Source organism: Actinia tenebrosa, unplaced genomic scaffold, assembly GCF_029948245.1.
Source record: "Actinia tenebrosa isolate PJP-AT-01 unplaced genomic scaffold, QUT_ActTen_1.0 PGA_scaffold8__29_contigs__length_14323225, whole genome shotgun sequence".
Taxonomy (NCBI): domain Eukaryota; kingdom Metazoa; phylum Cnidaria; class Anthozoa; order Actiniaria; family Actiniidae; genus Actinia; species Actinia tenebrosa.
Genome location: NW_028292585.1, coordinates 5,912,912 through 5,925,172, shown reverse-complemented (window position 1 = coordinate 5,925,172; position 12,261 = coordinate 5,912,912). Strand labels below are relative to the sequence as shown.

The following is a 12,261-nucleotide window of genomic DNA, read 5'->3' as shown; positions in this document are numbered from 1 at the left end:
TGTTCTTTCTTTTCCGGAGGATATGTAGGATCTCTTTTTTCCTCAACAAAACGCATGTAGTGGCCTACTCCCTCAGTGTATGAGACCGCTTTAACTGCGACGCGTGCCTCTTGTCGTAGGGAAATACGAACGCCAGATGAAGGAAAAAGGAATCGAAAATCGTGGGGCAGCAAATCCGGAACTTCTTCCATTATTCTAGTTCTCAAATCCGAAAGAAAACATCCTGGATTAACTTCAAAAAGAGAACTGGAAGGCACATCGTTTTCATCATTTATCAAAGTCAAAACATCCATGATTACTCGGTGATGAGTATAGTTTAAACTTGCGCTTTTATGCTTCCCTACGGATGAAATCCAATTAGCGAAAACAGCCCACCCATTATACTCGGCGTATTAGTCATATCCGCAGGAAATAGGGAGGATCAAACCAATCAGTGTTAGCCATACACATCCCACTACGAGCGTGCATCAACGAATATTAATATATAAGGCAAATCTAAAATATGTCCGCTCTTTTTGTTGGTGTGAACAGCGTTTTAAAAGGGTTTCATGCCACTCAAGCTGTGCTTGAAGTGGGCAAAGAATATATTCTGACGAAAATGAATTCCGTGCATGATGAGAATGCATTTTTTGTTTTAAGTAAGGATGGGACTATCCAAGCATCTATGCCAAGAGAGCTGGCGAGACTTATTGCTCCATTTAAAGTTCGGGGGCAAGTGTTGTGCATCGTGTGGTAAGTAAAAATTCATATTAAGAATTAACAAAATAAAAATAAAAATGCAAAAGCTCGACGATTTTTTTTTACTATTTTCAGTTCCCCCACAGCCGGCCTCAGAGAATCAAACAAAGGTTTATTTGAAGTGGGAGGTGGCATTGTCATGCCTTGCATTTACTGCATACAATGCAAAAGCGAAAACGTTGCCCGGACTCTTGCAGGAATTATCCCGAATAGTCATCTGCGCAAACTAAAGGTTAGTAAGAATCAATTGTCCGAGGTTGGCAAACATTCACGTCTTCATTACGACAAGTAATTATATACTTATCAATCATATGCGACTTTATAAGACCCAAAGTGACAGTGTCATTTCAGTCTATTATGTTGTCACGTTTGGGAACCTGATTCAAAATTTTGTAAATACTATTGACCCAAGACTCGGTACCCACAACAAACTCTTTTTGGACCATGTAAAGCATTCGGCTTGCCATTGCTACTTTTAATACGAAATGATTGAATTTGAACTGATTTTGAAAATATGTTTATGAAGTTTGTTTGTCGCTAGATAACTATGAAAACTATTTTACCTTGGTTGTTTTTTTCAAGCCAATTTTTTATCCGTCTATTCGGAAGTGTTTTCAAATGCCGTTGTTGCTGCCGTTGTACGTGTTGAAGTATCATCTAAATATTACTAAAAAAAGTAAATTTATACGCGTCTTTTTATAAATTCAGGAACAAAACGATACTATAAAGGATCAAGAAATAAATGTCGGTAGCAGAAGCTCCTGTAGTGCACAGGATTCGGAAGACTGCAAGGACAATGAAAACCACGATGACAGTGAAGAAAGTGATAGCTATCGATATCAGGAGCAAGACGACCCTGGACAAGAAACGTTCTATGCAGAATACCAACAAGCCCAAGAACCAATTGACTTTGACGAGGAAGACAACTACGATTACGATCTGGTTCCATCTTCAGTATCCCCGCCAGGCATAACAGATGATTGGGATGTTTATTTTCAAGGATTACCCCAACTGAACCAGCTGTAATATGTGTACTCGGTTTTAAATTATGAAATGTGAAAAGACATGAACAAATTCGAACTTACATGTAATAAATCAATACTGTTAGTTTTTACTATGTTTGTGTCTTAGAATTTACCTCATAATTTTGAATTTTGCAAACTATTAAACATTGTATACTGTTTTAATACTCTTTGCAGTTGCATTTTGCCGTATGCAAGGTCTACATGTTACACTTAAAACCAAAAATTTTGAATCTAAATCAGGTATATACCCATGTGGGCCACGATCGATAATAAGATTTGCCACTTTTTCCGATATATTTGCTTTGCATTGAGTAAAAGCAGATATTTCAAAAAAATTTGAAATTTTACTGAAAACCTGACACTTTCCCATCTTCCTGTAATTCCAGTAAATTAATTAGATTATTAATTTTAGTTGATTAATTAATCTTCCCAAGGATAATTGACGATTTTAATTGACCCCTTTCATTTCTATCATTGAGTTATCCATCTTTTAACAACATTGCCAGGATTCCAATTAACCATACAATAAACCATACCTTGGAAATCCAACTTTTACAGACCACCCCTCCCTTGGATTTTCCAAAGAACTCAAGATACCCCTCCCTTGGAAATCCAACGTTTTCAGACCACCCCTCCCTTGGATTTTCCAAAGAACTCAAGATACCCCTCCCTTGGAAATCCAACTTTTACAGACCACCCCTCCCTTGGATTTTCCGAATGTCCTCAATAGGGGGTGTGCGGACTAAAAATGCAACTGCCCAATGGAATTCTCGGTTGAAAGAAATGTGGTTTTGTTCAATTTGACAGCGAGAAAACATGGCAGCGAAGTTGATTGTTTCGTCTTGCCTCGAGAAGATATTTTGTGGAGCTGAAGAGCTATCGCTGGAAAAAGTTTGAAGCTGCTGACTGTTTCCTTGAAATACTTGTATTCTTTATCGAGCGGTGCATTTAAATCATGAGAAAGCACGTCGCTGGACAACCGCAGCTGTCCTGACGGAGGACGTGTGTTGTAGCTCCTGAGGGAATACTCTTTGCGGTGACCAACGAGAGATTGTCATGATATTACGATCAGAAAGACCTGCATGAGACCATAGGGTTATGCCTGTGGCCCTGACACAAGTCAAAATTTGGAACTTCGTCTTCAAAATACATTTTTGGGGGCGTTTTTTCCCTCGAAAGAAACTGTAAATTTTTAATTTTTGAACTTGTACCGGGAAGACACGAAAGTTGTGACGTCACAACTGTGTTTACATATCCTCATGCAAACATGGCTATCAACCAATCACAGCGTGCGTACTATTTAATTTATTTTATAATGCCCTCTAGTCCCTACAGAGGTAATGTGGCACATAGTTTTAATGTTCTGGAAATCTATGATGCTAATTAAACAAAAGTGCAGATGATAATAGAAAACCATAGATTTTAGGGTTTCGTAATCACATGTGGCTGTATGGCAATGGAGTTGGAACGAACCGGGCATAGAGATGAAAGAAGCCTTCAAAAATACCAAAGGCCAAGTGTAAGTGTCAAGACTGCGATTTCCAAGTGCTTTGACAGTGGAGGTAACATCTACGGCAAAAAGACCTAATGAAGATCTCGATAATGGCGGCCAGGAAAACAAGAAGAAATGTAGTGAAAAGGATGAGCAAAACCCAGTTTGTAAGAATTATTATTTTAAAAACTGTGTTGTAAACTTTAACACATAAACTATGAGCACTAGCAACGATTTGATAATGTAATGTTTAGAAAACATATCTCTATAGTTTTTTTGAATGTAAACATTAATTAGATTAGTTCTGTAGAATAGTATTATTCCCCAGATAGTTTACTCGTCAGGCAGCAGGGAAGAGCGGGGCTGATATGAATTAATCTGATTGGCTCATTATAAATTCAAGGTCAATATATAGTTATAAACCGGGTTTATAACTATATATTGACCTTCGATTCATAATGAGCCAATCAGATTAATTCATATCAGCCCCGCTCTTCCCTGCTGCATTTCAATTCCCTCCCCGGGCTTTAAGTTTGTCCATTGTTTATGAGGGTTGTAATAAAAATAAAGCCTTGAATAACAATGAATAACAAAGAAAACCGTGTCAATTGATAACTAAGTAAGAGTTAGTTACCTCGAATGTCGGCAATAAGCCATATACATCCCGAGGGCCTGCGGCCCTCGGGATGTATATGTCTTATTACCTCCGTTCTCGGTAACTAACTCTTACTTACTACGTCTGTTTTCACTTGGATAGCACTGATTGATGCAGGCATACCGTACAGAATATCAACACCTTTAATAAATACTTTCTTTTTACCCTTTGCGGTATGATGTTAACTGTACTCCGCTCTATTTTCTGTTCTTAACTTGTTATCTGCCATAAACACAAGTAAGGCATCTTCGAACGTCTTTATTCCATTCCCTGTTGGACAAAAATGAAACGACATGGTTAAATAAGTATAACAAAAACACAGATTGTCACAGAATAGCCTTTTAAGATTAAAACCTTTTCCTTCGCATTAAAGTCATATTTTATTATTGATTTCTAAAAACAACTGCGTCAAAGCAGTTGTTCGAGGTACCTTAGACATTTAACATTGATTTTAACTTGAAATATCAAGGAAAAATATTTATCGATTCCCACACTCCACCTGAGAAAAGTCCGATCCAAGTGGTTAATCCAGATACAGATTTTCCACAATTTTGGATTTTGAGGCAAAAGCTACCAAATTCTAAAAGAGCAAGCGAAATAGGTATTAATGGTGTAATTTGTTTTGGTTTTGTCTTAAAAAAGAAACGGTTTTATGAGCATCAAAGGTACCAACCCTCAAGCCAAGTATACGCCTTTACAACTCACCTATCCCTCCCCCAAGGAACTGGGTGCTACTTTTGAATTTTTGGCAGCCAAAAACCTGGCGCTTACTATAACAGGTTGAAAGAATGTCATCTCTCCACTAAATCACACCTAGCATTTTAAAATCCAAGTCGATCTCTATTTTAAGCTGCGCTGTGTTATTGATCTCCATGGTATCACTGAAATCCTAAGGACTATCCGAGCATGATTTCTATATATAGTATGGATAATCAGAATATTATAAAATGTAGATCCTATCTGAACGTGAAAAACTCAATGCACAGACTAATCTAGTCCTGGCCTCACTTTCTGTTTGTTTCCAACAAGCTGAAAAATTATATTCTCCCACACCACTTTCCAGCTTGTCGGGGGGGACACACAGCGAGTGCGGCCTACACTTTGTACATACTTGTCATTCCTTAATTTTTCAGCTTGTTGGAAACGAACGGAAAGTGAGGGCAGGACTAGATTAGTCTGTACATTGAGTTTTTCACGTTCAGATAGGATCTACATTTTATAATTTTTTCATTCTGGAAGTGGAAGGAATTGAAAAATGGCTTCCAAAAGGGTTTCAAAGCGAAGTCAAGATACATGCATGGAAGACTATATCACGGGCGGAGAAGGACCCCATAAAATACAATAAATGTATGTGATTTGGTCTGTGAGGGGGCTGTGATATGCACTCTACGCCCGCGATTTAGCCTTTTTTCTCGAAACACATCATACGCCACAAGTCAAGCCTGTTATTCTTTATTCTTGCGCTTGGTCGTATCGTGAAGCATTCGGACAAGAAACTGAAGCTGATGAGGTTGGATTTCTAACGCTACAGCCATCATGGACAAAACGACAAACAACTAGCTTGATGATGAAGCTTAGAGACATTTTATCTCGATAATAGACATTTATGCCAAGTTAAATCGATGCATTACCGATAGTAATTATATTTTTAAATGAAAGATTAATTTGTAAAATCATTATCCTTTTATAAACTAGTTACGATTTTGAGACGGCAGTACCCGCAAAATATTTAACGGCGTTGGAAGAAAATATATTCCGTATTTGGCGGAGTCTCAAAAGTGGTGATTCCTCTATTTTACAGTCATGTAATCCTGATTTGCTTCACATTCTCACTACCTAACAGTCGTCTCCCTAGCAACGGTTTCTGTAAAGCTCGAGAAAATAATGCACGGGTTGCTATTCGTACGTCACCAGTACCGCGACTTGTATTTGCTATTCGTACGGGAGTCTGAGGTCAGTGTCACGTCAGGAAATGTCACGCAATAGAATTTTTGACGACTCCCGTACGAATGACAATCGCGATTGTTATTCGTACGCGAATCGCGGTTCAGCGAATATTAATCAGCATTTTTCACTCCCGTACGAATTATTCGCGATTGTTATTCGTACGGGAGTCGGCTCTTCGAATATTTACCAATATTTTTCACTCGCCTACGAATTATTCGCGATTGTTATTCGTACGGGAGTCGACTCAGCGAATATTTACCAACATTTTTCACTCGCTAGGTCTAATAGACTCATTGATAATTCATGAAATTACTTCCACTCTAATCGTCGCAATTGCTGGTATAGTTGACTGCCGGACACGGAGTATTAGGAATTGCGTGTCCGGCAGTCTAATAGACTCGTTGATCATTCATAAAATTACATCGAGAAAAAAAAAGTTAAGGAGGCTCGAAACGGTTTTTCTTGAGCGCGCACGTGGTTTTTTTCTTTTTCTTTATGTCTATTGTGATCTATGGTTGATGGTTTTTGGCTTCCCGGGTTTACTTGCTGTCATATTTAAGCCTTATCCATTTTTTTATTTTATAATTGTGAGTGTGTACGTGAAGGCACAAAACACTTTCAAATCTCCTTAAAAGGCGAATAAATATGGTTTTTAAACCATAAGAGAGTTGATTAGTAAAGCTTCAAAAGCCCTTTCACTGGATGTGAACTTCATGCTAGCAAAATAATCAACATATGCCTTGATTTGTAAGAATGTAGAGAGGCTTTTCCAAAGGCGTAAATTCACAATCTGGTTTCTAATAAAAATCAGAACAATTGTAGAAAAGGGGTTGGGCTCCCTGTGGCATATTCACCTTCGTCGCACCACAGGCAGTCCATACTTTTAAATAGTAAACAATAAACGCACACCATTAATATATATTTTTGAATACACATAAAAATCACTACTCACGTTTTTTGTTTTCACTTGAAAAGCATTGATTGATTCGGGGATACGGTACAGAATCTCCATTCGTTAGGTTAAGACTATCTATTTACCCTTTGCTGTATCTATGGTAACTGTACGTCCGCTCTAATTTCTGTCTTGTTTTGTCATCTGGCAGGAACACAAGTGACGAGTTTTCGAACGTCTTTTTCGATTCCTTGTTGGATAAAAAGAACCGAAATGAGAAAATTTTATGTTAAATAAATTCACAGATTCCCACCGGCCTTAACGTTCCTTCTCATATAAGTTATAAATGTTCATTAATCTTTAAAAATAACTACGTCAAAATAATTTGGCCAGTAATGTTACACTTTCCACGATGATTTTCATTTAAAATACTAAAGTAAAAAAAATTCTCGTTCCGACATTCCACCTAGGAAAAGTCCGATCCAAGGAGTTAATCCAGATTCAGATTTTCCACAATTTTGGATTTTGAGGCAAAAAGTAACAAATTCTAAAAGAGCAAGAGAAGTGGGAATCAATGGTGTAATTTGTTTTATTTTGATCGTAAAGGAAATGGATTTACAGGCATCAGAAGTATGGACCCGCAATCCATTTGTACGCCTATACAACACACCCACCTCCCCAAAGTACCAGGTTCTTACAATTGGCTTTTCTGAGACCAAAATGTAGCGCTTACTAGAATTACTGTGCAGATTGAAAGAGTATCCTTTCCCCGCAAATTCAGACCAAGCATGCTAAAATCCAATGCGATCTCTATTTTATCCGCGCTGTGACTTTGATTGGCAGGAGTATCGATAAATTACTAGGGATTATCCAAACACGCTTTCTATATATGGTATATGGATCAATCGTAATATTTTGTTACATATCATTTACGGCGCTTTCGTCGAATCCCACGATTCCTTTTAGCCGGAGTATTATCCTTATACCTTTAAGATGACTTAACTGCATGGTACGTCTGTAACTATGGGGTAAATCCAGAACTACTTTCGATCCGTTTAGACTAGATGAAAAGTCGAGCAAGGAAAAAAGAATGTGGCAGCCTGTTGTATCGGATAAAAAGGACGTCCACTACTGGATTGCTTTGTATCTTGACTATTTGAACACTTATACAGGAATTACTATTTATGCTTTATGTATCTTTTAAGTCGTAGGAATCGAAAAAAAGCTTCAAAATAGCTTTACATGTGAAGCATTCAAGGTACGGGTAAAGACTACATGACGGGCGATGAGGGACCACATAAAATACAATAAACGTACGTAATCTGGGCTTCGAGGTGGCTGTGAGATGCACTCTACGCCCGGGATTTAGTCTTTTCCTCAAAACACACCATTCATTCACAAGTTAACCCTAATATTCTGCCTTTTTAGAAAAATGGTTGTATCATGAAATAATCGTACACACAAAACCGTGGCTGATGATGATGATGGATTTTTAGCCAACCACTAAAAACGTTATGGACGGAGCGAAAAAAGAAAAGTTTGAGAATAAGTTTGGAGCTTCCCCTGCTGTCCTTTTTAAGTATTGCGATCTTTGTAAAACGCGCTACCACGCACTCCTTCACAAACTTCAGAGAGAAGCCTTCTATCGATGTAATTTTTTAAATAAGCTTAGGCCCAGGGCAAACGTCGGACTAACGTTGCGCTGAACCAATTTAATATAGGTTCGGTGGAAGGTCGACTAAGGGCCTACGTGGCGGCAAACGTCGAACCAATGTTGATCTTAATTCACCATCCCATTGTTATTATAATTTTAATTGGACATGAAAATGCACGGGGGAACGCACGGACATTTGTTTGTCTTTTCCGGATTAATGCATATCCTTGCGATGGCGAAATATAGCGCTCGACCACAATTAAAACCTCATGCGATTTGCATGATTTATTTACTATTTTGCATAATTTATGAATTCAGTTCGGCACGTGTTTAAAACGGCGTTTGCCGCAAAGTCGCTCCAGAGTCGTAATGTCCGACTTGGCTTGTCGAACTTATATGCTGGACTCGAACCTATTCAATAGGGTCGTTCTCAATTGCAGCAAACGTCGTACTAGGCATGAACCTATTTCAAATGTAATAGGTTCGACTAAATTAAGCTCATGGTTAGTTCGACGTTTGCCCTGACCCTTTCTTTGGTGTCCTTTTGAGTGTTATGATCTTTGTAGAACTCACTATTTCGCACTCCTTCACAGTCGATTCTATTTAATAATTCCATTCCTTTTACGCCATCTAGGTGCCCGAAGTATCTATCAATATGAAATTTTGACCTAGAGGGACATGATTTAGAATCAAAATATACCAGTCATTTGACAAAATGCATATTAATCGTCCTTCCTTTTGAAGCGTGTAAAGTAGTGATAACCGACCGTCCTTTTGAAGCGTGTGAGCTACTGTTAACCGACCGTCCTTTTGAAGCGTGTGAACTAGTGATAACCGACCGTCCTTTTGAAGCGCGTGAACTAGTGCTAACCGACCGTCCTTTTGAAGCGTGTGAACTACTGTTAACCGACCGTCCCTTTGAAGCGTATGAACTAGTGGTAACCGACCGTCCTTTTGTAGCGTGTCAACTACTGCTAACCGACCGTCCTTTTGAAGCGTATGAACTAGTGGTAACCGACCGTCCTTCTGAAGCGTGTGAACTACTGCTAACCGACCGTCCTTTTGAAGCGTGTGAACTAGTGGTAACCGACCGTCCTTTTGAAGCGTGTGAACTAGTGGTAACCGACCGTCCTTTTGAAGCGTGTCAACTAGTGGTAACCGACCGTCCTTCTGAAGCGTGTGAACTAGTGGTAACCGACCGTCCTTTTGAAGCGTGTGAACTAGTGGTAACCGACCGTCCTTTTGAAGCGTGTGAACTAGTGGTAACCGACCGTCGTTTTGAAGCGTGTGAACTAGTGGTAACCGACCGTCCTTTTGAAGCGTGTGAACTAGTGGTAACCGACCGTCCTTTTGAAGCGTGTGAACTAGTGGTAACCGACCGTCCTTTTGAAGCGTGTGAACTAGTGGTAACCGACCGTCCTTTTGAAGCGTGTGAACTAGTGGTAACCGACCGTCCTTCTGAAGCGTGTGAACTACTGCTAACCACCATCTTTGATTTAGCTTTGGGAACTGGCCTTTGACAAAGGAAGCCCAAAACGTTAAAACTACATTTATATATGTGCTCAGTCCAGTCTGCTCACAGTGCCAATGCAGTGTTGATTTGAAAGCACACACCATCTGATTACAGGCAGATACTCTGATGTTCATCTATTCCCAGCCGAGCGAATATCGTAGTTTCCTTTTAAACTTGAATAATATGAGGTATGAATCTTTGGATAGAAATGTGTTTTTCGTGTAAAAACCGTAGAAAACATCAGATAAAACGATACAGAGGTGAGAGGTTAATGCACTACAGTTTATGACAAATTTGATTTTGGTTATTCTATGCCATCACCTGCTCTGTCCTACAAAACGGGGCTATTTCTATTGTACAATAGACGGATACCATGAGAAAAACTTGCAAGAAAAAATTCTGATTAGGAATGTCATTCCCTTTAATGTATGCTTCTGCATATGATTCTACATATTAATTGATGCCTTTGGCATTGTCTTCTTTAGCTTTGATCATTCGGAAGTCAGGCCCCGTCCACACGGATACAAAAATTTCCGGATATGTGTGGACGGGGCCTCAAATTTAATTTGATCTATAATTGTAAAGCTCTTTATTGAAAATTATTTCAACGTGAAAGCCTTTCTATATATAGAGTACACACACTGATAAAATAGTTAAAAAGCACTCTGAGTTTGCTCTGAATAACAAGATATAGAGCAAAGGATTTAGAAATATTGACTATCTAGGCCCCGTCCACACGTATCCGAAAATTTTTGTATCCGCAAATTATTTTTTGCGGATACGAAAATGTTTGCGTCCACACGCAGCGTATTCGAATCGTTTTCACCGTCCACACGTATCCGTTTTCGTAAAATTTGCGGATGCGGCCACAAAAATTTCCGGACACGTGTGGACGCAACCCGTATCCGTAAAAAAAAATTTGCGGATACAAAAATTTCTGGATACGTGTGGATGGGACCTTAGTTTTAATACATTTTTATGGACTTATTGGGTGCATTCCATGCAGCACACAGTACAGATAATGCAATAAAATTTAACGAAATATTGCGGCATTTTCTCAAAATAATTTATATGCAACTATAAAAATATGCAACTATAAAAATAAATGAAAATAGATAATGCATTACTAATACATAAACCAAACCAAAGCGTTTTACTGTAGAACAAAATCTAGAATTAAATACCACAGGAAGCCCAAGCTAGTACCGTATTACAAAGGAATGTATGTGGAATTATATATTGCAAGAATATCCCTATTAAGTTTTGTAGTTAGCTTACCAATTTTTTCGAGTGTGTTCTTTCTGCTGTTCTTTTTCTCTGTACGAGATTTGGAGTTAACCCGACCAGTTTTAGCCTATTTACGGACCTACCAATATAAATGGTGAGGACAGAATTCATGTGGCCGTAGCCTATCGACTCAATGTTCGGCGTTATTTCTCCCTTAAAAACCAAAACACTCGAGTTGTAACACTTCACAGGAACAAACCGATAAACTGCCGTTTCAGGGGATTCTTTTTGAGCGGACATTTCTTTTTATCTAATAGTTAGTAAACTTTGAATTTACAAAATATAGCCAGCCAACAGCGTGCATTAATGAAGATCTGGGCGGGTGTCAAACCTTCGTTCTAAGGGAAATCTTTTCCTCGCCCTCTCATTGGTTAATCAAAGACAATAAGCCTTCCAATGAATTTCGAAAACAAATAATACAGTACTTACAAAGTTTTTAAAGGTCTCAGTAATTGTAAACTTGCTAAATTTAATAGACGAGACAAAAAAAGCTTTTAAAATATTGAAAATTTTCGTGTTAGACTTGCATGGATTTCTTTACGAAGGACCTAGGCATTCAAGGCGCATTTTAAATTTCGAAATAAATTGAGTACTTTCAACAACTTTTAACGCTCTCTAACTAGTACTGTTGCAGTTTTTAAGCTTCTATAAAACTGAAGACCGTATCCTTATCTGCGAGTCTCGATCCGTCATTCTCACTATTTAATGTTGCTAGGTCCGTAAAAAGGCTAAAACTCGTCGGATTGGCTCCAAATCGCGTACAGACACAAAGAACAGCAGCAAGAACACACCGGCAAAAATTGGTAAGCTAGATACAAAAATTACTATGGATATACGATACACAATTCTACAAACATTCCTTTGCAATGGCAAGGTATTGGTACGTACAGTGGGCTTCTTGTGAAAAAGCTTCAGCCAATCAGGAGACAGAGCTATATAGGTATCATATTGGCAAGAAGTCAAAATCTTCAAATCATGTTCATTCCCACAGTTGTTTTTCCCCTCAGATATCTTGGCTTCTTTGCTTGCTCCTGATTGGGTCAAGTTGACGACGGTTG

General features: G+C 38.6%; 1 protein-coding gene across 1 annotated transcript; it reads left to right on the top strand.

Moving 5' to 3' along the window:
* Nucleotides 1-272: 272 nt before the first annotated feature.
* On the top strand, nt 273-1,925 carry LOC148905034 (uncharacterized). Its single transcript, XM_089024190.1, has 3 exons — nt 273-732; nt 814-970; nt 1,447-1,925. The coding sequence occupies exons 1-3, from the start codon at nt 503-505 to the stop codon at nt 1,762-1,764; spliced, it is 705 nt and encodes a 234-aa protein (XP_088880316.1). The 5' UTR covers nt 273-502; the 3' UTR covers nt 1,765-1,925.
* Nucleotides 1,926-12,261: the final 10,336 nt, after the last annotated feature.

Excerpts from the sequence above, each read along its gene's own strand:
- LOC148905034 (XM_089024190.1), top strand. The coding sequence starts at position 503 with ATGTCCGCTCTTTTTGTTGGTGTGAACAGCGTTTTAAAAGGGTTTCAT. Across the intron at positions 733-813 it reads CAAGTGTTGTGCATCGTGTG|TTCCCCCACAGCCGGCCTCA; the intron begins GTAAGTAAAAAT and ends TACTATTTTCAG. Across the intron at positions 971-1,446 it reads GTCATCTGCGCAAACTAAAG|GAACAAAACGATACTATAAA; the intron begins GTTAGTAAGAAT and ends TTATAAATTCAG.